Source organism: Leucoraja erinacea, chromosome 21, assembly GCF_028641065.1.
Source record: "Leucoraja erinacea ecotype New England chromosome 21, Leri_hhj_1, whole genome shotgun sequence".
Taxonomy (NCBI): Eukaryota; Metazoa; Chordata; class Chondrichthyes; order Rajiformes; family Rajidae; genus Leucoraja; species Leucoraja erinaceus.
Genome location: NC_073397.1, coordinates 34,026,219 through 34,052,236, shown reverse-complemented (window position 1 = coordinate 34,052,236; position 26,018 = coordinate 34,026,219). Strand labels below are relative to the sequence as shown.

The 26,018-nt window shown below is 43.7% G+C and overlaps 1 protein-coding gene across 1 annotated transcript; it reads left to right on the top strand.

Moving 5' to 3' along the window:
• The first annotated feature begins 3,287 nt into the window (after nucleotides 1-3,287).
• LOC129707511 (uncharacterized) lies at nucleotides 3,288-25,047 on the top strand. The gene is made up of 11 exons (XM_055652612.1): nucleotides 3,288-4,363; nucleotides 7,706-7,854; nucleotides 9,372-9,537; nucleotides 9,648-9,743; nucleotides 12,635-12,868; nucleotides 13,663-13,685; nucleotides 13,768-13,892; nucleotides 15,344-17,310; nucleotides 18,962-19,270; nucleotides 21,112-21,226; nucleotides 23,408-25,047. Exons 1-10 carry the CDS (start codon nucleotides 4,196-4,198, stop codon nucleotides 21,205-21,207), a joined length of 3,333 nt encoding a protein of 1,110 aa, XP_055508587.1. The 5' UTR covers nucleotides 3,288-4,195; the 3' UTR covers nucleotides 21,208-21,226; nucleotides 23,408-25,047.
• The last annotated feature ends 971 nt before the right edge of the window (nucleotides 25,048-26,018 follow it).

The window sequence follows — 26,018 nt, the reverse complement described above, 5'->3', positions numbered from 1 at the left end:
GCTGTTGGATCAGTTGGCAGCTAATCACAATTGTAACAAGATTCTTACTCTGAGAAATGCCAGGCTAGATTTTTGTGGCAATTTATTTTCCATTCCCCAGCTGAAACAATTCTGTATTGAAGATAGACATATATTGCGGGAGTTACTCAACGGGTCAGGCAGCATCTTGGGAGAAAAAGCATAGGTGATGTTTTGTGTCTGGACCCTTCCTCAGACTGAAAGTGGGGGGAGGGGGGTGGGGGGGGCAGGAGCAGGGTGAAGAGCCAGAAGTGAGAATAGACCAGGATCAATTAGGGCTGGCAACAAATGACATTGGGTATGGAGGTGCCCTGGTAGGCCAATTGTTGGCTAGGGAAGATGTGATCTCAGGGGTGGTACAATGTGGTGAAGCTTGGGACTGGTTAAATGGCTAGTGTGGAGGAAGGATGGCATGGAATGGGCGTGTTAGCAGAAGTTACTTATAGTTTGATTTTCAACATTCATATTTATAGAACATAGAAAATAGGTGCAGGAGTAGGCCATTTGGCCCTTCGAGCCTGCACCGCCATTCAATATGATCATGGCTGATCATCCAACTCCGTATCCCGCACCTGTCTTCTCTCCGTACCCCCTGATCCCCCTAGCCACAAGGGCCACATCCAACTCCCTCTTAAATATAGCCAATGAACTGGCCTCAACTATACTCTGTGGCAGAGAGTTCCAGAGATTCACCACTCTCTGCGTGAAAAATGTTCTTCTCATCTCGGTCTTAAAGGATTTCCCCCTTATCCTTAAGCTGTGACCCCTTGTCCTGGACTTCCCCAACATCCGGAACAATCTTCCTGCATCTAGCCTGTCCAACCCCTTAAGAATTTTGTAAGTTTCTATAAGATCCCCCCTCAATCAACTAAATTCTAGCGAGTACAAGCCGAGTCTATCCAGTCTTTCTTCATATGAAAGTCCTGACATCCCAGGAATCAGCCTGGTGAACCTTCTCTGCACTCCCTCTATGGCAATAATGCCCTTCCTCAGATTTGGAGACGAAAACTGTACGCAATACTCCAGGTGTGGTCTCACCAAGACCCTGTACAACTGCAGTAGAACCTCCCTGTTCCTATACTCAAATCCTTTTGCTATGAAAGCTAACATACCATTCGCTTTCTTCACTGCCTGCTGCACCTGCATGCTTACTTTCAATGACTGGTGTATCATGACACCCAGGTCTCGTTGCATCTCCCCCTTTCCTAATCGGCCACCATTTAGATAATAGTCTGCTTTCCTGTTTTTGCCACCAAAATGGATAACCTCACATTTATCCACATTATACTGCATCTGCCAAACATTTGCCCACTCACCCAGCCTATCCAAGCCACCTTGCAGTCTCCTAGCATCCTCCTCACAGCTAACACTGCCCCCTAGCTTAGTGTTTAAGAGGGAACTGCAGATGCTGGAGAATCGAAGGTTACACAAAGAAGCTGGAGAAACTCAGCGGGTGCAGCAGCATCTATGGAGCGAAGGAAATAGGCAACGTTTCGGGCCGAAACACTTCTTCAGACTGATCGGGGGCGGGGGTGGGTGGGGACAAGAAAGGGAAAAGGAGGAGGAGCCCGAAGGCTGGGGGATGGGAGGAGACAGCAGGGGGGCTGAGGAAGGGGAGGAGACGGCAAGGACTAACAAAATTGGGAGAATTCGATGTTCATGCCCCCGGGGTACAGACTCCCCAAACGGAATATGAGGTGCTGTTCCTCCAATTTCCGGTGCTGCTCGCTGTGGCCATGGAGGAGACCCAGGACAGAGGTCGATAGGACGATCGCCCAACCACCACCTGGTGCGACAGAGGTTTACCTGCATCTCTTCCAACCTCATCTATTGCGTCCGCTGCTCTAGATGCCAGCAGATCTATATCGGTGAGACCAAGCGGAGGTTGGGCGATCGTTTCGCCAAACACCTCCGCTCGGTCCGCAATAACCAAGCTGACCTCCCGGTGGCTCAGCACTTCAACTCCCCCCCCCACTCCGTCTCCGACCTCTCTGTCCTGGGTCTCCTCCATGGCCACAGCGAGCAGCACCGGAAATTGGAGGAACAGCACCTCATATTCCGTTTGGGGAGTCTGCATCCCGGGGGCATGAACATCGAATTCTCCCAATTTTGTTAGTCTTTGCTGTCTCCTCCCCTTCCTCAGTCCCCCTGCTGTCTCCTCCCATCCCCCAGCCTTCGGGCTCATCCTCCTTTTCCCTTTCTTGTCCCCACCCACCCCCGCCCCCGATCAGTCTGAAGAAGGGTTTCGGCCCGAAACGTTGCGTATTTCCTTCGCTCCATAGATGCTGCTGCACCCGCTGAGTTTCTCCAGCTTCTTTGTGTAACCCCCTAGCTTAGTGTCAACTGCAAACTTGGAGATATTGCCTTCAATTCCCTCGTCCAGATCATTAATATATATTGTAAATAGAACGCAAATCATTCATACAACACTCATTGAAACATATAAAATTGTTAAGGATTTGGACATGCTAGAGGCAGGAAACATGTTCCAGGTGTTGGGAGAGTCCAGAACCAGGGGACACAGTTTAAGAATAAGGGGTACGCCATTTAGAACGGAGACGAGAAAACACTTTTTCTCACAGAGAGTTGTGAGCCTGTGGAATTCTCTGCCTCAGAGTGCGGTGGAGGCCGGTTCTCTGGATGCTTTCAAGAGAGAGCTAGATAGGGCTCTTAAAAATAGCGGAGTCAGGGGAAATGGGGAGAAGGCAGGAACGGGGTACTGATTGGGGATGATCAGCCATGATCACATTGAATGGCGGTGCTGGCTTGAAGGGCCGAATGGCCTACTCCTGCACCTATTGTCTATAACACAAAATGCTGGCGCAACTCAATGGGTCAGGCAGCATCTGTGGAGCATGTGGTTGGGCAATAGCAACGTTTCTAGTTGGAGCCCTTCTTCAGACATCCTGACCCGAAACGTCACCTATCCATGTTCTCCAGAGATGCTGCCTGACCCGCTGAGTTACTCCAGCACTTTGTGTTCTTCTGAGTAAATCAGTATTCTTGTTTCTACATTTTGGGGACAGTGTTTCCGACACAGGATTTTGAAACACACAGATCTTTATAAAAGCCGTAAATTTATTTTTGTCTGTCCCTGATCATCCAGAGTGCTTGTAACTCTCAGTTATTAACAAACGGAAACATACAAGCTGAAGATTACCAGATTCTATTTGCTGTTGTGTTCCCTTTAAACTTTACTGGGTTCACTGAAAATTACACAATACTATTGTGAATGAAGGAACTGCAGATGCTGGATTAAACCGAAGCTGGAGTAACTCAGCGGGACAGGCAGCATCTCTGGAGAGAAGGAAAGGGTGACTTCAGTCGAAACTCTACTTCAGACACTTCTCTCCAGAGATGCTGCCGGTCCCGTTGAGTTTCCCCAGCTTTTTGTGTCTATAATATTGTGATATGCAAAAGGAAAATTGTGCTGGGGTATTAATAGCAGCAATATCCAATAGTCCAGGAATTTCTGCTATTCAGCAGCACCAAAACCTCATGGGTGCCAGAGCAGTCTTGGTTCTGAAGATGATAAACCACAGTAACATTTCCAAATGCTTTAAGGGTTAATGCAGACTGGGGGAAAGATGGCTGCTGCTGCTTTCTGCATTTGTAAGTGTTATGGACTGACAGACCACAAGATCAGGGAGAGAGAAAAACAAGATTTGATTTCCTTTCGATCAAAGCCCGTTTTAAAAGTACATTTAAGAACCTCCTGTTGCTTTCTCACAACACACTGGGATTTGAAACTTGTGTAAAAGCTATCTAAATTGTGCAAGTGTCTAACCCCTGTAATACTGGTTTCATTTGGAGTTCAACGTTCTTAATGCTGGTCTCTGAGTAAGGTCTAAAACCAGTAAGCTTACTTGTCATAATGTTTTTGTCCCTTGTGATATGAATGAAAGTAACTCGAGCAGAGTGTTTCTTAAATACTATTCTAGAATTTACACATATGGGCAATGGAATGTCTTCTTGCTCAACACATGATGCCTGCGATTTAAATATAAACACAATGACAGATCGAGGCATAGCAACTCACTGCGAAGCTTTTAATTCCATACCTTCGCTAAAAATATTTTCTTTAAAGAGGAGAAGCCGAGAAAGCAACAGGAAATTTTACTTGCTGGTGCCCACGATTGTGTGTTGAGGTCTTCCTGCATAATCGGTATTCCTTGTCATGTCGATCCCGATGGAGTACAGCTCAATATACCGGGACTCACAAACCATGGATAATCTGGAGAAACAGCTAATTTGCCCAGTATGTCTTGAAATGTTTTGCAAGCCTGTTGTGATATTACCGTGTCAACATAACCTCTGTAGAAAATGTGCCAATGATATTTTTCAGGTAAGACAGACTATTTGAAATAAAAACTAAAGATTTCTTAGATGATGCGGTTTTTTAGACTAATGTACTGTATACCTGTCTAAGTCAGACACCATTTCTGGGTGGAAAACCACTATTCATTATTCTTCATAATTGTTCAGGATTTCTTAAGTCTCTTGCTGATGCATGTTATTAACCTAATTGCAGGTTTTCACTGTATAAACATCTTTTACCTATGGGTATAAATATTTCCATGAATAGTCTCCTATTTTCTACACAGAGAGCGGTGAATCTCTGGAATTCTCTGCCACAGAAGGTAGTTGAGGCCAGTTCGTTGGCTATATCTAAGAGGGTGTTAGATGTGGCCCTTGTGGCTAAGGGGATCAGGGGGTATGGAGAGAAGGCAGGTACAGGATACCGAGTTGGATGATCAGCCATGATCATATCGAATGGCGGTGCAGGCTCGAAGGGCCGAATGGCCTACTCCTGCACCTATTTTCTATGTTTCTATGTCTATATCCACCATTTGGATACTTGTGCTTCATCTAATGATTGAGCAAGAGAGTTGCAATATAATGTAGATAAATGTGAGGTGGCACTTTGGTGGCAAGAACAGGAAGGCAGATTATTATCTGAATGGTGTCAGATTAGGAAAATTTTAATGTTCATATATCTGAAACCATTCTAAAATCCCCTGAACAAGTGCTAACTTGCCCCAAATGCCTTTCTCCCATCACTGCTGATTTTTATTTCTGATGGGCAGCGCAGCGGTAGAGTTGCTGCCTCACAGCGCCAGAGACCCAGGTTCGATCCTGACTATGGGTGCTGTCTGTACGGAATTTGTACGCTCACCCGCTTGGGTTTCCTCCCACACTCCAGAGACGTGCAGGGTTGCATTTCGTTGTCTCTGTACTGTACACTGACAATGACAATTAAAATTGAATCTGAATCTGTAGGTTAATTGGCGACGTTAACATTGTAAATTGCCCCTAGTGTGCAGGGTAGTGCTCGTTGGTTTGGCATGGACTCGGTGGGCTGAAGGGCCTGCTTCCACGCTGTATCTCTAAAGTCTAAATATACTCCGTGATTCTTACACATGTATAAAATCCAGCCCTGGAGCACACTGAGATAGCTCCTCTAATTCTGGCAACATCTTGATCATCTCAAGATTTGATATCCCCACTAATGGTTATCATGCCTTCAGTTACTCAGACATAACATTTGCTTCTTAATCCTCTCTACCTCTTTAATGCCCTTCTTAATCTCAAGAAACTCCTTATTTTTTTTTTCTCTCACCAAGCTTTCTTTTTATAACTTGTCCTAATATCTGCATACGCTCCCCTCGTATTTGATTGAAATTTCTCCGACGTTTTGCCACAATGCAGCAATCAAATCACATTTTTTTTTTTCTAGTGGGTTTTTTAAATTTTATATTCATTCATTTTGAAGGACTTATTTTAATATGCTGTTTCATATATTTCACTTGTTGTGAATGACTGATTTACAGAATGTGCTTGTCTTTAGTATTAGTGAAATGGAGACTCAGTTTTGCAACAAATTTTCCAGGGAATCCTTGTTTACCAGAAGGAGGGGGAAACATATGTGGTAATGAGTAACCAGTCAGCATGACTTCAATAGTTGGGACACTTTATAAAAAAATTTAAAAAAGGGGACAAAATTGCATCCGGGAATTGCACTGTTGTTTATCAAAGATAGACTCAAAGTGCTGGCAGAGGAAAAAGAGGGGTGTTGTTTCAGATCAGAACCCTTCTTCAGACCTGACCCGAAACGTGAGTCTGAAGAAGGGCCTGGATCCGAAACTTCCTTTTTCTCCAGAGATACTGCCTGACCTGCTGAGTTACTCCAGCACTTTGTGTTTATCTTTGTTATAAACCAGCATCTGCAGTTCCTTGTTTCTCCTGTTGTTTTGTCTTTTATGAACCTGTTTTATTAAATCATAGTTGAAAAATATTTGAGTTTAATGAAGCAACAGGAGGTGGATGTACACTGGGAGTTTCAAAATGCCTTTAAAAATGTGCTACGTCACAGACTTGTTTGCTAAACCAAAGCTCATGGGATTAAAGGGCATTAGCAGAGTTCATATGACACCAATCAGAGTGAAGGTGAACAGTTGTTTACTGGGTTGGGGGGGGTGGGTCTATAATACTGCCCCCAGTGTTGGCTGCTGGAATTACTGCTCACAGCCACTTGAATAACTTGAACTCCAGGCAAAATATCAACATTTGCAAGTGAGACAAACTTGGAAATGTGATGGAGAGTAAAAACAGAAGCACATCAGGTATCCAAGGGTTTATGTATAACGTGCCCGTGGGGTCTTTAACATTTCGATCAATTCGAAGCCATCAGATGATTGCTTTCCAAATGTAATCCATAGTTAGCATTTAGACTGAAGAAGGGTCTCGACCCGAAACGTCACCCTTTCCTTCTCTCCAGAGATGCTGCCTGGCCTGCTGAGTAAAGGGCCTGTCCCACTTAGGCGACTCTTTAGGTGACTGCCAGGGACTAGTTTTAATGGAATTCACCTACGACACCTGGCGACAATGCATTTTGTTGTCTCTGTACTGTACACTGACAATGACAATTAAAATTGAATCTGAATCTGAATCTGAATCTGACAACCTACGGCAACAAAACTTGTCGTCACTGTCGTTGAAAATCTTTCAACATGTTGAAAATTTTGAGGCAGTTGTGACAAGTTGGGCCAAAGGGCATATTTCTAGGCTGTATCACCCAATCATACACGGGTCTTTATCACAGGGAAGTGTTAGTGCAAGCGGAAGGATTGAATTGTCACATTGAGGGAACGTACTCCAGGTCACCAGATTTATTATTGAACCCTCTCAAATGGTGGAAGACTGAACAAAATTGGTGCTCAGAAATTACAAAAAAAAAATTGAAAATTATCATTTGATGCAGTACAGCACAATTTGATTAGTACGGGTATCGGAGGTTATGGGGAGAATGCTGGAGAATAAGGTTGACAGGGATAGATAGATCAACCATGATTGAATGGTGGAGTAGACCTGATGGGCAGAATGGCCTAATTTTGCTCCAATTACATGAAATCATGAATTGATGTCAAAATCTTTTATACTTTATTATACTCATAAGGTCATAGGAGTAGAATTAGGCCATTCAGCCCATCAAGTCTACTCTGCCATTCAATCGTGGCTGATCTATCTCTCCCTCCTAACCCCATTCACCAGGCTTCTCCCCATCACCTGTACTAATCAAAAATCTATCTATATCTGTCTGCCTTAGAGAAAAAAAACGTATTCAGTTTTGGTTAAGTGTCTGACAAATTGCTTGCCTTGCCGACTGTGAATTTTCTGTTGTTGAAAGTCACGTGGCACGTGCCTGGGTTCAGGAGGCTGTTTCCGGTGTCCATGTTGTCGCCAGGAGATCATTCTGGACAGACATGGAGTTTACGGACTCCAGAGAAACCTGCTGGTGGAAAACATCATTGACATTTACAAACAAGACTCCCTGCGGTAAGTTATATTCTTACGTGTCAGTAGCACTGAAGACAAATGTTTTGATTTTTTTTATTGTGCAAACGTCAAATCAAATTTTACAGGTTGCTTCCCCCCGCTGTGATCAGACAACTCAACCATTCTATCATCAACTCGAGGGCAGATGCTGGTTTACAAAAAAAATACACAGTGCTGGAGTAACTCAGAGGGTCAGGCAGCATCTGTGGAGAACATGGATAGGTGACGTTTCAGGCAAAGATTGTTGAAGATTGTGGAAGATTGTTCCCGATGTTGGGGAAGTCCAGGGCAAGGGGTCACTGTTTAAGGATAAGGGGGAAATCCTTAAAAACCGAGATGAGAAGAACTTTTTTTCACGCAGAGAGTGGTGAATCTCTGGAACTCTAGAGCCACAGAGGGTAGCCAAGCAGCAGTTCATTGGCTATATTTAAGAGGGAGTTAGATGTGGCCCTTGTGGCTAAGGGGATCAGAGGGTATGGAGAGAAGGCAGGTACGGGATACTGAGTTGGATGATCAGCCATGATCATATTGAATGGCGGTGCAGGCTCGAAGGGCCGAATGGCCTACTCCTGCACCTAAATTTCTATGTTTCTTCAGATTGGCTCAAGACATCACCTAATCCTTCTCTCCAGAGAGTGCAGTGCCTGTCCCGCTGAGTTACTCCAGCATTGATTGTAATCATGTATAGTTCAGTTTAGTTTATTGTCATCTGTACCGAGGTACAATGAAAAGCTTTTGTTGGGTGCTAACCAGTCAGCAGAAGAGACCCGCGAATGATCCTGACTATGGGTGATGTCTGTACAGAGTTTGTACATCTCCCTGTAACCACGTGGGTTTTCTCTGGGTGCTCTGGTTTCCTTCCACATTCCAAAGATGTGCAGGTTTGTAGGTTAATTGTCCCTAACGTAAATGATGGAACTAGTGTATGAGTGATCAACGGTCGGCGTGGGTTCGGTGGCTCGAAGACCCTGTTTCCACGCTGTATCTCTAAACTAAACTAAACTAAACTTAGAGAAGGGTCCCGACCTGAAATTTCACCTATTCATGTTTAGTTAGTTTTGTGTATTATCCCATGCACCGAGTTACAGTGAAAAGCATTTTTGGTGCGTGCTATCTAGTCAGCAGAAAGACTATACATGATTACAATCAAGCCATCCCCAGTATACAGATACATGAAAAAGGGAATAATGTTTAACACAAAATGATACTGCCAGACCTGCTAAATTACTCCAGCACTTTGTGTCTTTTCGTTTTAACCAGCATCTACAGTTCTTTATTTCTACTTTCAACTTAAATGTTTCAAAGTTAGTTCAAAAATTGTGGTTTGCACTGTTTAATTTGCTATCATTGTGGCAATGATGGCAATTAATTCTGATAATCGGTGGCATTAATGAAAACAAAATGCCCAGGTAATTTGTTTTATTACTAGCCGTTTAAAAAAGTTTTTTCAATCTCTATGCTTAAATTGATTGATCTTTGCAATAAGTAATGTGATCATTTTTAAACAATTGATCCAGGTCCACAGCAAAACCTGAACAACCAACATGTGAAGAGCATGACGAGGAAAAGATTAATATCTACTGCATTTCATGTGAGACGCCAACATGTTCATTGTGCAAAGTATTTGGTGTTCACAAGGCTTGTGAAGTTTCCCCACTTCTAACTGTCTACAAACAAGAAAAGGTGGGGATGCATGTTATACAATTGTTGCTCCAATCTCTAAAATATTGAATCATTTACAGCAAGCAATGGATTTAAATGTAGAGCTCATTTATGTTGCTTTTGTTTCCTAGTGCAAACTAGACGATGGAATTGGAGCACTTGTTGCAGCCAATGATGCAATTGAAGCATTTATTACAGATCTGGAAGAAATTAGCAAAAATATCGAGGTAACGATTTACTTGAATGAGTTCTCTAGCTGACACACTCTTGGTCTCTCATCCGTGCCTTCAGAGTTGAAAATGAAGGGAAGATTTATGAGGATGTTGGCAGGACTCGAGGGTCTGAGTGAATGAGAGAGATTGCACTCTATTCCTTGGAGTGCAGGAGGCTAAATAATATAGAATAGAATAGAATAGTTTCTTTATTGTCATTGTAACATGAACCATGTACAACGAGATTTAAAAATGTCAGCCAGTCAGTGCACCATTCAAACATTTCTAAAAGCTAATGATACATACAAGATAAAATATTAAAAGATAAACAACTAAAATAAATATCAGCCAAATAGCACGCATAAACACCCAACCCTTTGCCTTCTGTCGATTTCACAGTCCCTTAGTTTGTCTCGCCCCTGCGTTCCTTGGCGGCTACATTTAGTGCTTTTATAGCAGTGGGGTAAAAACTGTTTTTTAGTCTGTTCGTCCTTGTCCTTGTAGATCTGTACCATCTGCCTGACGGCAACGGTTCAAACGGGGAGTGTCCGGGGTGGGAAATGTCCTTTATGATACTCTGGGATTTTTTGGTGCAGCGGGAACTGTGTAAGTCCTCCAAGGTAAGGAGAGGGCAGCCGACAATCCTCTGGGCGTTGTCAATGGCTCTCTGGAGCGCTTTCCTCTGAGCCGCTGTGCAGCTGGTGTACCACACGCATACACAATATGTTAGTATGCTCTCAATGGAGCACTGATAAAAGGACAGCAGCAGTCTCTGAGTGATGTTATTCTTCCTGAGCACCCTCAGGAAGTGCAGTCTCTGCTGGACCTTTTTCAGCAGCGCAGTGGTGTTCACGCTCCACGTCAGGTCCTCCTCAATATGGATTCCCAGGAAGCGGAAATCCGCCACCCTCTCCACACAGTCCCCTCTGATAGTCAATGGTACCATGTCCATTTTATTCTGAGGGATGATCTTAGGAAGGTGTGTAAAATCATGAGGGGAATAGATAGGTGAATGCAAATAGTGTTTTATGCAGAGTAGCGGAATCAAGAATCAAGCAATAGAATGGGTTTGAGAGGGAAAGATAAAATTGAATTGAATTAATTTTTTTAGCCAAATATGTACACATACAAGGAATTTGCCTTGGTGCTTTGCTCGCAAGTAACAGCATGATATGCAGTAGACAGTTAAAAATAAAACAGAATTTAAACGTGTGAAGAATTAAATAAAATACCAGAGCACAAGGAGGCTACAGACTTTTGGCTGTTGAGTAGAGCTACTGCTGTTTTTATGTCTGGCTGTGCCGGCTTTGACAGTCCGGAGTCGCCTTTCAGAGGGAAGTGCTTCAAAGAGTTTGTGGCCAGGGTGAGAGGGGTCAGAGATGATCTTGCCCGCTCGCTTCCTGGCCCTTGCAGTGTACAGTTCGTTGATGGGGGGGAAGGTTGCAGCTAATAACCTTCTCGAACGATGCGCTGCAGCCTCCGGGTGTCGTGCTTGGTGGCTGAGCCAAACCAAACCATGATGGAGAAGTTGAGGACAGACTCTACGATGGCCGTATAAAACTGGACCATCATTGCCTGTGGCAGGTTGTGTTTTCTCAGCCGCCACAGGAAGCCATGATTGAATGGCGGAGTAGACTTGATGGGCCGAATGGCCTAATTCTGCTCCTATACCTTATGAACTTAAGAGGACCTAAGTTTAAGGTGGGAGGGGAAAGATTTGGTAGGAACCTGAGGCACAGCCTTTTCTCACAGAGTGTGGTGGACAGATGAAATGAGTTGCCAGAGGAAGTAGTTGAGGCACAGACAATAATGAAGTCTAAAGGACATTTGGACAGGTACGTGGATAGGAAAGGTTTAAAGGGATACGGGACTAATGTGGGCAAATAGAACTCGCTTAGATGGGTCATGTTGGTTGGCATGGATGAGATGGGCTGAAGGGCCTGGCTCCGTGCCTTATGACTCTATGACTACGAAACAAATGCAGTGAAGATATCCAATATGGCTGGGCTCGAGGGAGTTAGTGGCTATCACATTATTTGTGTTAAATTTTATTTTATTTTCTGTGTGTATTGTTGCTTTTCACTTAGTATGGCTGTATGGCAACTTAAATTTCACTGTACCGTAATTGGTTAAGGGACGATAAATGCAAACTTGAACTTAAGTTTGAATCCCCAGAGCAAAATAAAAATGACTAAAGTTTTCAGTTTGGTTTAGTTTAGAGATACAGCGTGGAAACAGGCCCTTCGGCCCACCGTGTCCACACCGACCAGCGAGCCATCCCCTACACACACTAGGGACAATTTTACATTTGTACCTAGTCAATTAGCCTACAAACCTGTAAGTCTTTGGAGCGTGGGAGGAAACTGAAGATCTCGGAGAAAACCCACACAGGTCATGGGGAAGTCGTACAGAGAGCACCCGTGGTCAGGATCGAACCCGGGTCTCCTGTGCTGTAAGGCAATAGCTCTACCGCTGCACCACCACTCAGTTACTATATAGTGAGACTTAAGGCTCTTAAATTATATCATAATCTGGGCCTTGTTGGAAAAATAATGTGATGTTCATGACACTAATTATTTTTATTCGAGAGCAGAGCGGGTTACGCAATAATTTATGGCTATTAAATCATCTGAAAACTCAGTTACTACTCGTTCAAAGAGGTGTAACATTTTTGCAGTCAGGACAGTATATAAATACCTGAAATAGGTTTCAGAAAAGCCTCCCACATTAATAACAGGACCAATGTGTTACAGCAGAGTTGCTTCGATGCATCAGCCATTCTGTTGAAATGTTACCCTAATTGACTGGGATATATTGGAGCTACTTATCCTGAATGGGATTGCATCAGTGAACCTGTACAAAATATATCTTGCTTGTCAATCTACTAAACCCATTTTGTCTTTCAGGACAACTGTAGAGGCCAAAAGCAAGCATTGTATGAACAATTTGATTCCCTGTTTGCAGTTTTAGAGGGGAAAAAACTAGAGATGAAGCAAATAATCTCAAATGAACAAGATGAGAAAATAACCCAGTGCAAGGCTTTGATAAAACGTTACAGTGAACACATACAATCCATGTCCAAGCTCGTAGAGTCTGTGCTACAGTCAATGAAGGAACCCCAAATGGCAGTCTTTCTACAGGTACTCAAACGTTATACTAATTACATTTATCAGGCAACTGAACCGCTCATGAACTACTGGGCAGAAGGCAGGAACGGGGCACTGATTGTGGATGATCAGCCATGATCACAGTGAATGGCGGTGCTGGCTCGAAGGGCTGAATGGCCTCCTCCTGCACCTATTGTCTATTGCATATTGTCTATAGAGAGCAGCTGGAGCTCACTGGAGACCCTCAGACCAACTTTAATTGGACTATACCTTGCGCTAAACGTTATTCCCTTCATCGTGTATCTGTACTCGGTGGAAGGCTGCTTTGAATGAATGAATGAATGACACTTATTATCACTTATGACGTTTCTCAGTGAGATTCTTTTGTTTTGCAGACACAAGGTATGCAAAGAGGCGCCACATATAGGGTGCCGATGCAATATTCAATTTAGTCCCCAATGGGACAATAGACGATAGGTGCAGTAGTAGGTCATTTGGCCCTTCGAGCCAGCACTGCCATTCAATGTGATCATGGCTGATCATCCCCCATCAGTACCCTGTTCCTGCCTTCTCCCCATATCCCCTGACTCCACTATCTTCATGCATGGCGACCCTGCCATGCCGGGACCCCCTTTGTTCTCGGCGGCTTGTCCGACCTCCGCCACTAATGTATAGTAATCGCATATTGTCTTTCCGCTGACTGGTTAGCACGCGACAATACCTCGATACACGTGACAATAAACTAAACTAAAATACTTACAATTTCTCCTGTTGGGGGGGGGTAAAAAAAAGCCCAGTTAATTTTTGACTTATTATTTATTTTATAGAATGCAAAGACGCTGATAGCAAAGTAAGTATCTGTGAATATTCAATATTTTAACAATTGAAGAAGCTGGTCTGGATGCGATTAGTGACGTTTCTTATTTGATTAGAGTTTCAGAAGCCACTGGAGCCTCAGGTATTGAAGAACTGGAGCATGGTTATGAAAATATGGATCACTATAATATTGATCTTGAGAAAGAACAGCAACTGCTCCAAGCAATTGGTTTCCTCAAAGGTAAATATACCTACCTGTCTGTTCAGCTTTGCTCTTGGCAAAGGCAAAATGTCATCCTCATTTCTGCATTGCAAGGGCAAAAAACTCAACTACACTGAAAGAAAGCCTTGGTCTTTGTGTTCATACATTCCAATTCTAAATGTTTTCCAAATCCCAGTCACTTTATTAATCGGCCTTTCTCAGGATTTAAGACATTGTGACAAATTATGGGCGGCACGGTGGCGCAGCAGGAGCGTTGCTGCCTTACAGCGCTTTCGGCACCAGAGACCCAGGTTCGATCTCGATACTGTCTGTACGGAGTTTGTACATTCTCTTCATGACCGCCTGGGCTGTCTGCGAGATCTTCGGTTTCCGCCCAACTTCCAAAGCCGTACAGGTTTGTAGGTTAATTGGCTTGGTGTAAATGTAAATTGTCCCTAGTGTGTGTGTGTGTAGGATAATATGCAGGGATCGCTGATTAGCAAGGACTTGGTGGGCCGAAGGGCCTGTTTCCGTGCTGTATCTCTAAACTAAAGTAAACTCCAGGAATACTGTATTTTGATTAAATTGCTTTTCGAACAAAAGGGTCTAAATGATTCATGCATTTTTAGGAAGAAATGAATAACAAACATTCATTATTATACTTAAAATATCATCAGATCATGTTCATATAGATGTTTAAGAAAGAACTGCTGATGCTGGAAAAATCAAAGGTAGACAAAAATGCTGGAGAAACTCAGCCGGTGAGGCAGCATAGAAACATAGAAACATAGAAAATAGGTGCAGGAGTAGGCCATTCGGCCCTTCGAGCCTTGCACCGCCATTCAATATGATCATGGCTGATCATCCAACTCGGTATCCCATCCCTGCCTTCTCTCCATACCCCCTGATCCCTTTAGCCACAAGGGCCACATCTAACTCCCTCTTATATATAGCCAGTGAACTGGCCTCAACTACCTTCTGTGGCAGAGAATTCCAGAGATTCACCACTAGCATCTATGGAGCGAAGAAATTCGGTCAGAAGAAGGGTCTCGACCGGAAACGTCACCTATTCCTTCGCTCCATAGATGCTGCCTCACCCGTTGAGTTTCTCCAGCATTTTTGTCTATGTTCATGTAGATAATTGCTTCTCCATCAATCAATCCAATTTATACTGCTCCTATTAAATCTACAACCAAATCTTGGAAAAAGGGTATCAAAGACTAAGTATTTATATATTCAGGGCAATCAAAGGTTATCATTGATTTCAAACATTTTTCAAGAGAGTCAGGAGTGTTTAATTGTCATATATCCTGACAACGGAACAATGAAATTCTTATCGCAACAACTTAACATATCCGACATAGCACTACACACAAGTAAACTGAAAGTCAAGGTACATAACTACTTGCATGATACCAACATTATTCTCATCATAAAATTGGTTTATCTGAATCTTATTAAGTGCTCATGCCAAATTTGTTTGTTTTAAGATGAAGAGAAATCCGAGCCCGGAGTTGCAGAGGCTGCAGCAAATGAAAAGGAGGAGTGTGAAGAGGAAGATAAAATTTCACAATTGCCCGCTGCTAATATTTCAGAAGTTATTGTTGACGTCCCTGCCCTGGAAGAAAACCTTTCTTCGTCCTCAGAGCCTTACCCCGGACTTCCTGATATTGTAGGTATGGTCCCTGAGATGGGAGGTGTCAGTAAGGAGCGCTCTGGTGTTGTAGGTGATGTTCCAGGAAATGAAGATCTGGGGGCTGCTGAATCTTCAGGTGCTGTGGGTAATACTCCTGAGGAGGACCTCCGAGCGTGGCCTTCCAATGCTGATGAAGAGGTTTCTGCAAAAGACGAGTTAATTGTGGAGTTTATTGAAGCAGGGGATGAGGTCCTTGTGGAAGATCCCAATGTCGAGTTCTTCAGTGCTGATGAAGACATCCCTGAAAAGGAGGAGCCTAGGGATGAATACTCTGTTGTTGGGATTGAAGCCTGTGAATTGAAGCCTGAGGTCCTCAATGGAGAATCGCCCATTGGTATTGAAGAGCTCAAGGTTGAACCCTTTGCTGTGGGTGGGATCCCTTTGAATGAAGAATCTGGTACCGAGTCTAATGGTGTTAAGATTGAAGCTCCTGAAGAGCAGGCAAGGGCAAAGTCTTCAACTGCTGGAGCTGGTCTGGAAAGGAGAGAGTCCAGCATTAAGCCTTCAAGTTTTGTAGGCTCTGAGCCCTCTGTTGGTGTGGATGGGATTCCTATAAATGAACTCTGTGCTTTGTCTGGTGACCCCTGGGATGAAGCTATTGAAGACCATCCCAGTGTTGAGTCTTTGGCTGCTGTGACACTTACCATTGGAAAGAAAGAGTCCATTCTTCAACCTTCATGCTCTGTGGTTAACGTTCTTGGAGATGATCCTAGTGCCAAGTCTTCCACTGATTTTGGAGAAGATCTTGTAAAGGAAGAAGTCAATGTTGTGTCTGATGGCGCTGGGCCTAAACCAACTGAAGAGCAGTCTGGTGTCAAGTCTTCAGTTGAAGCTCCTGAAAAGAAAGAGTCCAATGTTGACTTGTCACATTCTATGGATAATTTACTTGAAGATGATCTCAATCTGGAGTCCTCCACTACTGTGAATGAAGTTTCTGTAGAGGAAACATTCAGCGCTGCATCTTTGGCTTCTGTGTCTGGCAGTCCTGAGAAGAAAATGCTAAGTGTTGAGTCTTCAGTACCTGTGGTTCCTGTAGCCAATGTTGAGCCCTGCAACGCTGTGGATGACAGCCATGAAAAGGAAGAACGTGTCTCTGAATCTTTAGGCGCTCAGATTGAAGGAGACTCCTGTGCGGAGACATGGAGCAATGTAAATGAAGTCCCTACAATGGGAGAACCCACTGTCGAACCTGTGGATCAGGTGCCTGAAAAGGAGATGGTTAATACTGAGTCGGAAGTGACTTCAGTTGAGGTCCTTCCAATGGAGGAATGCACCGCTGCATCTCCAGCTGTTGTTGACGGAGCCCTGGCAACGCATGGGCCAGGTGCTGTGTTTCCTGATGTTGTGGATGAGTTTGCTGATGTAGAAGATTCAAATGAGACGTCGTGCAATGCTGGTTTAAAAATGGAAGATTGTAATGCAGATATCAGAGGAGCAAAGAGAGAAGAATGTATTCCTACAAGTCTGGACCCCACCGATAATTTCTTCACAGAAGGAACGCCGGGTAAACCTTCAGATGCTCCAATATCAATGGTCCATGAAGTCCATGCTACACCTTCAGAGGCTGATGGACCTGGTTCAGTTGTAGAACCCATCACTGCCCCCTGCAGACCAACTCCGGAACCAGCCACTGTATTTCCAACGCCCAGATGTGAAATCTTCCGATGTGGACAAACCATAACTCCATTTGCAGATGTTGAAAGCGGTAAATCGACACAAGACAACGCTGATGCTGGTGTCTCAGAAACACCCGTACAACAGGTATGTGTTTCTGAATTCACATTGAATTATATCAGGCAAAAGTAGATATTGTTAAGAAAGAATCAGCCCTCGGTCAAGTTAAATATTAATTTGAAAACTTTGCTTTCCTTACAGTCGTGGCTTGATCCTATAGCGAGCAAGATAGATCACTTGACGAAAAAGACGTAGTACGGTCATGGGCAGATTCATGGGTAATTTTCAGCCCCATTTCCGTAACCGGCTTCCGTCTCCGCACCAAAGATCCCGTAGCGGAGCAAAGATACTAGTGCGGAGATGGAAGCCGGTTACGGAAACATCCTCGTAAAAATAAAAGTTATTTGGGAAAAATCTTCTCCTCATTTTCAGAAATATAATTTATTAACATAAACTGTTCCCCCGCGACGTTGATTGCACTGCGAGTCGGGTCGGGTCGGGTTACTGAAATGGATGGAAAAAAGGCCCACGTTCCGCTCCGTTGCGTACTACACGTCAGCCCATTGCATTTAGAAGGAGTGGTCTATCTTGCTCCGCTATAGGATCTTTGTTCGTGGCAACTTTTTTAAAAATCTCAACAAAATTTCCACAAGTTGTGACAGCCAATTCCTCCTTTTAATCTCCACCCAAATTCTTCCTTTCTTCTCTTGCTTGCTTCCATTTTAGTTTTAGTTTAGTTTAGAGACACAGCATGGAAACGGGCCCTTCTGACCACCGAGTCCGCATCGACCAATAATCGGTACTCCAGTCCTATGCTGCACTCTAGGGACAATTTACAGATACAGAATTCACCTACAAACCACTGGAATTTGGGATTTACCCTAAATTATTCACATCTGTATATTGAGGAGCAAAGTCTCATTTTTACACTTGTTCCCTTTGGATAATTCTGTGCCTGTTCTATTCCAAGTCGAAGGGCCTGTTCCTGTGCTGTTATGTTCCATATGTTCTTTATCTTCAACCTTAGAGCTTTAGCATATTGTTGGCCCTACTAGTTATTGTTCATTGTAAATCTACATATGCTTATTCAAAATATCAACCTTTAAACTTTGTCCTTCTGTTAGTCAGCATATGACTATACATAGAAACTCATGGACATAGAAAATAGGTGCAGGAGTAGACCATTCAGCCCTTCGAGCCAGCACCGCCATTCAATATGATCATGGCTGATCATCCAAAATCAGTACCCCCGTTCCTGCTTTTTCCCCATATCCCTTTATTCCATTAGCCCTAAGAGCTAAGTCTAACTCTCTCTTGAAAACATCCAGTGAATTGGCCTCCACTGCCTTCTGTTGCAGAGAATTCCACAGATTCACAACACTCTGGGTGGAAACATTTTTCCTCATCTCAGTCCTAAATGGCCTACTTACTACCCCTTATTCTTAAACTGTACTGCATCTACCATAATTATGGACATAGACAATAGGTGCAGGAGTAGGCCATTTGACCCTTCCAGCCAGCACTGCCATTCACTGTGATCATGGCTGATCATCCACAATCAATAGCCCGTTCCTGCCTTCTCCCCATATCCCTTGACTCCGCTATCTTTAAGAGCCCTGTCTAACGATAACTAATTAAAACTAAACGCGACTGGATATATCAGTAGAGAAATTATGTTACCCTGTCATTGTTGATGATGCTGATATTTTGTTTTTAATCTTGCATTTGGTTTTCCAAGAATGGATGGTTAAGTGGAATTTGCAATGCCGACGGTTTAAAAATACCGCACCTGTTGGCAGTGGTCGATGAAGATACCAAGTTATATCCAGGTTGGCATAAGTGTGGTTCATGGCGTGTGCTTAAACCCACCATACTGGTTACAAGTCCCAGCCCAAGCCCAACTAGTCATGATGTACCTGGACCACCATCAGTGGCAGAGACTCTAACACAACCAGAGGCCAGCCCTGTTGCAAATGCTCCCGGCTCATCAACTGCGATAGAAACAACCGACTGCCAAAATACCGTACCATCGTCGCCTGTGTCAAAGGTCAGTGAAGAAGGATTTTAACAAGTCTTCTAAAAGAATGGCCATTCTGCATTGTAGAGCTAAAGTGTTCTCCCTTGCATCGTGCATTTCAATGGCAAGCCCAGGCATTCACTTGTGCTTTTTACTTGTTAAATTTGTCTGCATTCTTGGCAGCAAAGAGCATTACTTGATGTATGGGATCTTATGGGATTATTTGGGAAATAATATCTATCCTAAGAATTGTATTCCCATTAATTTATTATCTGTAGCACAATTGGAATTGGGAAAAATAAAGTTGCTCGTTTTTTCTCTTGTCTCTCGCAATACCCCAATGTATACATCCTCCCTTTCTTTCTTTCTCCACCAAACCCCCCCCACCCCACCCCTGACTCTCCTCCCCTGATCCCTGGCCAACCTTGCACTGTTTCCTCCCACCCCCTTCCCCCACATTCCTTCTTCTTCTTCTTCTTGCGTACGGCATGCGCAGTCTAAAGTTGTAGGACAACTTGTTCTATTTGATCTTACTTGATTGTGCACGCCAGGTTGATTGCATTCGTCGAAACAGGGCGGACCACGTGAAGGTTGCAATCTCCCACCCCCTTCCCCCACATTCCTTCCTCCAGCTTCACGATTCACAGCTTTCCTGGGCTTGACCTTCACAATTCGCAACTCTTTATGCTTTTGGCTGGCACCTGTTTTTTTTGTTTTTTTTTTTAAATCTCTGGCCTTTGTCTAATGATCTGCCTATCGAAATAACCCCCTCGCCTGCGTTCACCTGCTACTGGCCATGCTCTGTCCTGCCTCTCCTCTCTTCCAGCTTTCCTTCTCGCTCCCCCTGCGATCAGTCTGCAGAGAGGTCCTGACCCGAAACGTCACCCATCCATGTTCTCCGAACTTGCTGCCTGACCTGCTGAATTACTCCAGCACTTTGTACCCTTCTCCACGAGAGTCGTGTTGTTTCATGGATTTAAATAAGGTCCATTTTCATTCATCTGATTCAGTCCTGCATCGAGCCTTATCCTCCTGATTTAAACTGGCAATTTCTAACCTCCTTGACATTCCTATTGCAATGGACAGATATAATACACAGCCTGCCCCAACATCCATTAAATTATATCATGCAATAGACTGGTACGATGAGGGATGTGTGTTTTAATAGTCCATGCGGTATATATTTTTTAAAGAAAATCTTTTATTCTCGTGTGGTATTCAAGCCAAAGGTTGGATCCCACACAAAGCCAGAGATTTTGGTGAAAGATTTTAAACCAATTTCAAATCATTATGGAGTCTGAAGAAGGGTCTTGACCCAAAACATCACCTATTCCTTTTCTCCAGAGATGCTGCCTGTCCCAGCGAGTTACTCCGGCATTTTGTGTCCATCTTCGGTGCAAACCAGCATCTTCAGTTCCTTGTTTAAGAAGGAACTGCAGATGCTGGAAAATCGAAGGTACACAAAAAAGCTGGAGAAACTCAGCGGGCGCAGCGGCATCTATGGAGCGAAGGAAATGGGCAACGTTTCGGGACGAAACGTTGCCTATTTCCTTCGCTCCATAGATGCTGCTGCACCCGCTGAGTTTCTCCAGCTTTTTTGTGTATCTTCAGTTCCTTCTTGCACTCGTACTTTTCAAAGATTGATTATGGAGCAAATTTAGCTGGAGTTTCTAACGAGTTTGCATGCCTATTATAACTGATAGAAGAGACGAAAGCCTCAATATATGGGAATATCATATGTTTACATTGTTGAATTGTCCAAGATTCCCACCCATGTCAATGAGTGCTCTTTGATGTAACAATTAAACAGTCTCTGCATGCCATTTGTCTTCATAGCCATGTACATAGTCTGGTCTGTATTTCTTCAATAGGCACTAGGCTTCTGCCTTTCATTATTGGCATTGATGATCATTCTTCTCAACCTATGGACTAGGGATGAATTCATGGCTTGTACATGGAAGGGTTGAATGGACTTGAATGAAGAAGGTAATATGGGATAATTATTCCAAATATTTCAGCAAATATTAACAAGCAGCGCAACATGTATTATTCCTCTTCATATTGCACTTTAAAAAAATAATGCTCCATGCTCTGTCCTGTTTGAATGTTAATACTCGCTGTTTAATGTCCAAGCTACAATGTGGAAACATTCGCTACCATCATGCCTGCTGTTTGAATATTAATAAATGTTCCATCAGCATCATTTCACAGCTGCAAATTTCACATAAATTGCTATTAAAAGATATAAATGTTAAACTATGACTTGCTACTAAAGTTGACACAAAATGCTGGAGTAACTCAGCGGGACAGGCAGCATCTCTGGAGAGAAGAAATAGATCTCCCACTGAGTGACTCCAGCATTTTGTGTCTACCTTCGATTTAAACCAGCATCTGCAGTTCATTCCTACACACTATGATTTGCTACTTGTCAGTATGGATTGTAACGTCGTCAATATTTTCTGCATCTTCGTTTGTTCAAATTTCTTGGTCTTTAGTTTCAAAATCTCCCTGTGCGCAGATTAAAAATGCACGGTGGCACAGCGGTAGAGTTGCTGCCACACAGCCCCAAAGACCTGGGTTCGATCCTGACTCTGGATGCTGTCTGTGTGGAGTTTGTACGTTCTCCCTGCAAACGTGTGGGGTTTTTTTCCAGGCGCTCCAGTTAATCCCCACATTTCAAAGATGTGCAGGTTTTGTAGGTTAATTGACTTGTGTAAAGTGCCCCTAGTGTGTGTAGGGCGTGGAACTCGTGTCCAGGTGATTAATGGTTCAATGATACTTTGAAGTTACATGTACCTAGGTATAGTGAAATGCTTTGTTTTGCATAGAACTCGATAAGGCCGGCTCAGTGGTTGGGGCAGAGCAACTAACGGTCAAGCAGGTGGCAGAGGCCAGAACTCTGAAAAAACTAGGCTCAATAATGACCAACCCCACTCACCCACTCCACGCCCTGAAGGTGATCAAGTGCAGCATCTTCAGTCAGAGACTGATTGCACCAATGTGGTTCATATGATACTTGTATTGCTATAAGTTATAATGCACAAAAATTTTAACTTATTATGTAGAAGTATCTGTTGAATGTGTGGTGTTATGTCTGTCTTGAAGTGTTTGCACTGTAGATTTCCTGTAAAGGATTATAAAGGGTCAATTATTCAATCAAGGTCTTACATCAGACCTCACGTAGGCAGTACACGAGTCACCACGTTTTTGCCAGCGACATAGTTACAACACGTTAATCAAACAGTTTTATCCCCCCCCCCCGCGCGCTCACTGCATGTGGCAGCAGGCGGCCTGCTGTTAGGTTACCCCCCCTCCACCCTTGTCCGCGGCGGTCCCTGCTGGGACCCCCTTCATTCTCAGTGCCCCCCCCCTTTGTTCTTGGTGCCCTTCACCAGATAACTCTCAGCGTGGAATCAGTGGGCCAAAGGGCCTGTTTCCACGCTGTATCTTTCAACAAAATTACATTTTACACTTTAATTGAAGTTACGTTTAGAAGAATGAAGGAGGGGGGGTGGGTGGGGGTGGGACGTGGGACCCCATTGAAACACACAGAATAGTGAGAGGCTTGTAGTGAGTGGATGTGGAGAGGATGTTTCCACTAGTGGGAGAGTCTAGGACCAGAGGGCACAGCCTCAGAATTAAAGGACATTATTTTAGGAAGGAGATGAGGAGGAATCTCTTTAGTCAGAGGGTGGTGAATCTGTGGAATTCTTTGCCACAGAAGGCTGTGGAGGCCAAGTCAGCGGATATTTTTAAGGCAGAGATAGATAGATTGTTGATTAGTGGCGGTGCCAGAGGTTAAGGGGAGAAGGCAGGAGAATGGGGTTAGGAGAGAGAGATAGGTCAGCCGTGATTGAATGGTGGAGTAGATTTGATGGGCCAAATAGCCTCATTCTACTCCTATCACTTATGACCTTATGACAATCACGCACGTCTTTGGGTGGTTTGTGGGAATCGGAGCGCCCGGAGGAAACCCACACGGTCACAGGAAGAACATGCAAACTCCACACAGGTCAGGATCGAAACCGGGTCTCTGGCGCCGCGAGGCAGCAACTCTATCGGTGCAGGATAGTGGTTGGTTCAGCGTTGTCGAGGGTTGAAGTTGGGAGTCCCGGCTGAAATCTATTCCTGTTCCTTGTGACATTGTGACGTTGCTTTGTCCCGCAGGTGGAAAGCCCAGATTCTGCTACAGGAAGCAGTGTGCGACCAACAGCAGGTCAAGAACCCAGCACAGCCGACTCCTCGCGACACGTCTTTTCATTTTCGTGGCTGAACGCTCTTGCGAACTAGAGAAGTGAGGGGATCCTGCACTTGCTGAATGTGAAGATATTAAGCAACGACTGTCGTTTCTGTATTTGTCGTTTGAAGTGACGTCTGGAGTTAATAATGCAGAACCACACTGAGGGAAACAGCTTAGTTTAGTTTAGAGATACAGCGTGGAAACAGACCGAGTCCGCAACGTCCAGCAATCCCCGCACATTAACACATTATTCCTTCGCTCCATAGATGCTGCCTCACCCGCTGAGTTTCTCCAGCATTTTTGTCTATCTTATTTTCTGCATATCCTTTTTAAGTTGGCAAATACTTTAAGGAAAGTTATTAATAATGCAGCTAACAAATCACTGTGCAGGGATGCAGCTCTACATTCCCATGCAATGCCAATCTCTTAATTAACAAAGGCTTTGTAAATGGAAATTAAAAATGTGCACTCAGGGTGGGATACAATTAGTTTGCACCATCACAGGGAGATCTTCTCAAAGCAGTTTTGCAATGACTTTATGAAATTAATTAAATTGGTTATTGTTAACTTTGAGGCTAATAATCATTTGCTGGAACACAGTAATGTTTTGGTTAGAGCCAACGCCCTATGTAAATGTAGTGTAAAAAGGAACTAGAGTGCAGTCCTGAACTACTATGTCCACTCCATAGATGCTGCTGCACCCGCTGAGTTTCTCCAGCATTTTTGTGTACCTACTATCTATCTCGTTGGTGAACCTCAGACTATCTTTGATCGGACTTTACTGGCTTTACCTCGGACTAAATGCTATTGGCTTATGTACACTGTAAATGGGTCGATTGTAATCATGTATTGTCTTTCCGCTGACTGGTTAGCACACAACGAAGGCTTTTCACTGTACCTCGGTACAGGTGACAATAAACTAAACTGAGCTGCAGATGCTGGTTTACACCAAAGATAGACACAAAATGTTGGAGTAACTCAGCCAGTCCAGCAGCATCTCTGGAGATAAAGAATAGGTGATGTTTCTGGTCGAGACCCTTCATCAGAAATGTAGATGCTGTTTTAGGATTAGGTTTACGAGTGCTTTATGGAATGAGAGACAGTGAAAAGCTTTTGTTTGAGTGCGATTCAATCAAATCAAATAATGCCATACCAGAATACCAACAAGCTATGGATAAGTACAAAAGATAGTGAAGAGAAAAATACCACAGGGCAGAATGTACTCTCTGCGATGTAACATTAAAGTTCAAGAGAAAAAAGTCCAATGTCAACAATGCGGTTGGTTGGAGGATCGGGACTGTACTTTAGCTTATGGAAGGGACTAGTTTGTGTTAGTTTATTATTGTCATGTGTACTGAGGTACAGTGAAAAAGCTCTTTGTTGCGCACCACCCAGACATCCAAGAATTGTCCCAATCCGAAACATCACCTATTCCTTTTCTCCAGAGATGCTGCCTGACCCGCTGAGTTACTCTGGCTTTTTGTGTCTCTCCAAACGACTTTCCATGATTACAACGAAGCTGCCCGCAATGTATAGATACAGGATAAAGGGGATAACTATAAATTAGAATTTATACATCAAGGGTTTGTCCTACTTGTTGCTTTAATTGTGTTTTAATCTTATTTGATATTATGGAAGCAATTTCAGATTTTACAGTTTAAAAAAAAAAAAACTATCATTTTTCATGGTATTAAAATACCACTATTGATTACAAGATGGACCACATCCAGTTAACCCAAGCACCCGTAGGCACGTCAACCAGATGCTACCACCCTGGAAATTATTTCATTCCGCACGGCCCTTCGTTAGCACTTTCTAACTCGTTTTTTCTTCAAGACATCAAGGGATTGGAATACCCTACCAGCCAGCATCAGAGATCTCCAGAACATCAACACCTACAAAGATGCAACTCCAAAAGCATCTCCATCTCGACTAACACGCCCACCACCATCATAGTGCTGAGTGATTGATGGATGCTCTACCTGGAGATTTACAGCGTATTACATCTAGATCCAGATTTATTGTTTGCCCAGAAATAAAGACATTGCTACAACATGGCACTGATGGCCAATGCGTGCAGTGATAGCTTTAAATACTACAGCACTTCTGTTTATTTGGAGGAACAAAACCTACACACCCTCATGTCCCCAACACACACATATACATCAAGTGAATTGTAAATGTAACATAAATTTAAAATAATATCATACAAAACCTAAAGAGGGTTATACACGATTACGTCTTGCTGACTGAGGACAGTCCATTCCTGCCTCCACGCGACCTACATTTTATTTTTTAAAGTAAACTTTTTCCTCAACCTGCTGGAAGTGGACAGCTGGCGGCGGGCGGGCAGAAGAAGGAGCGCCAGGGACGCAACTTGCAAGATGACAAAACCTGCCCAAAAACCTCCCTGACAATGTAATGACCCCGTGTCTGATCTCGGCTGCAAACATTGTCACCTCTTTAAAAAAAATAATGTTTAACACCGGGACCAACGCCTGGCGTGATGAGTTAGTTCCAGCTTGTTCCATCGCTAAC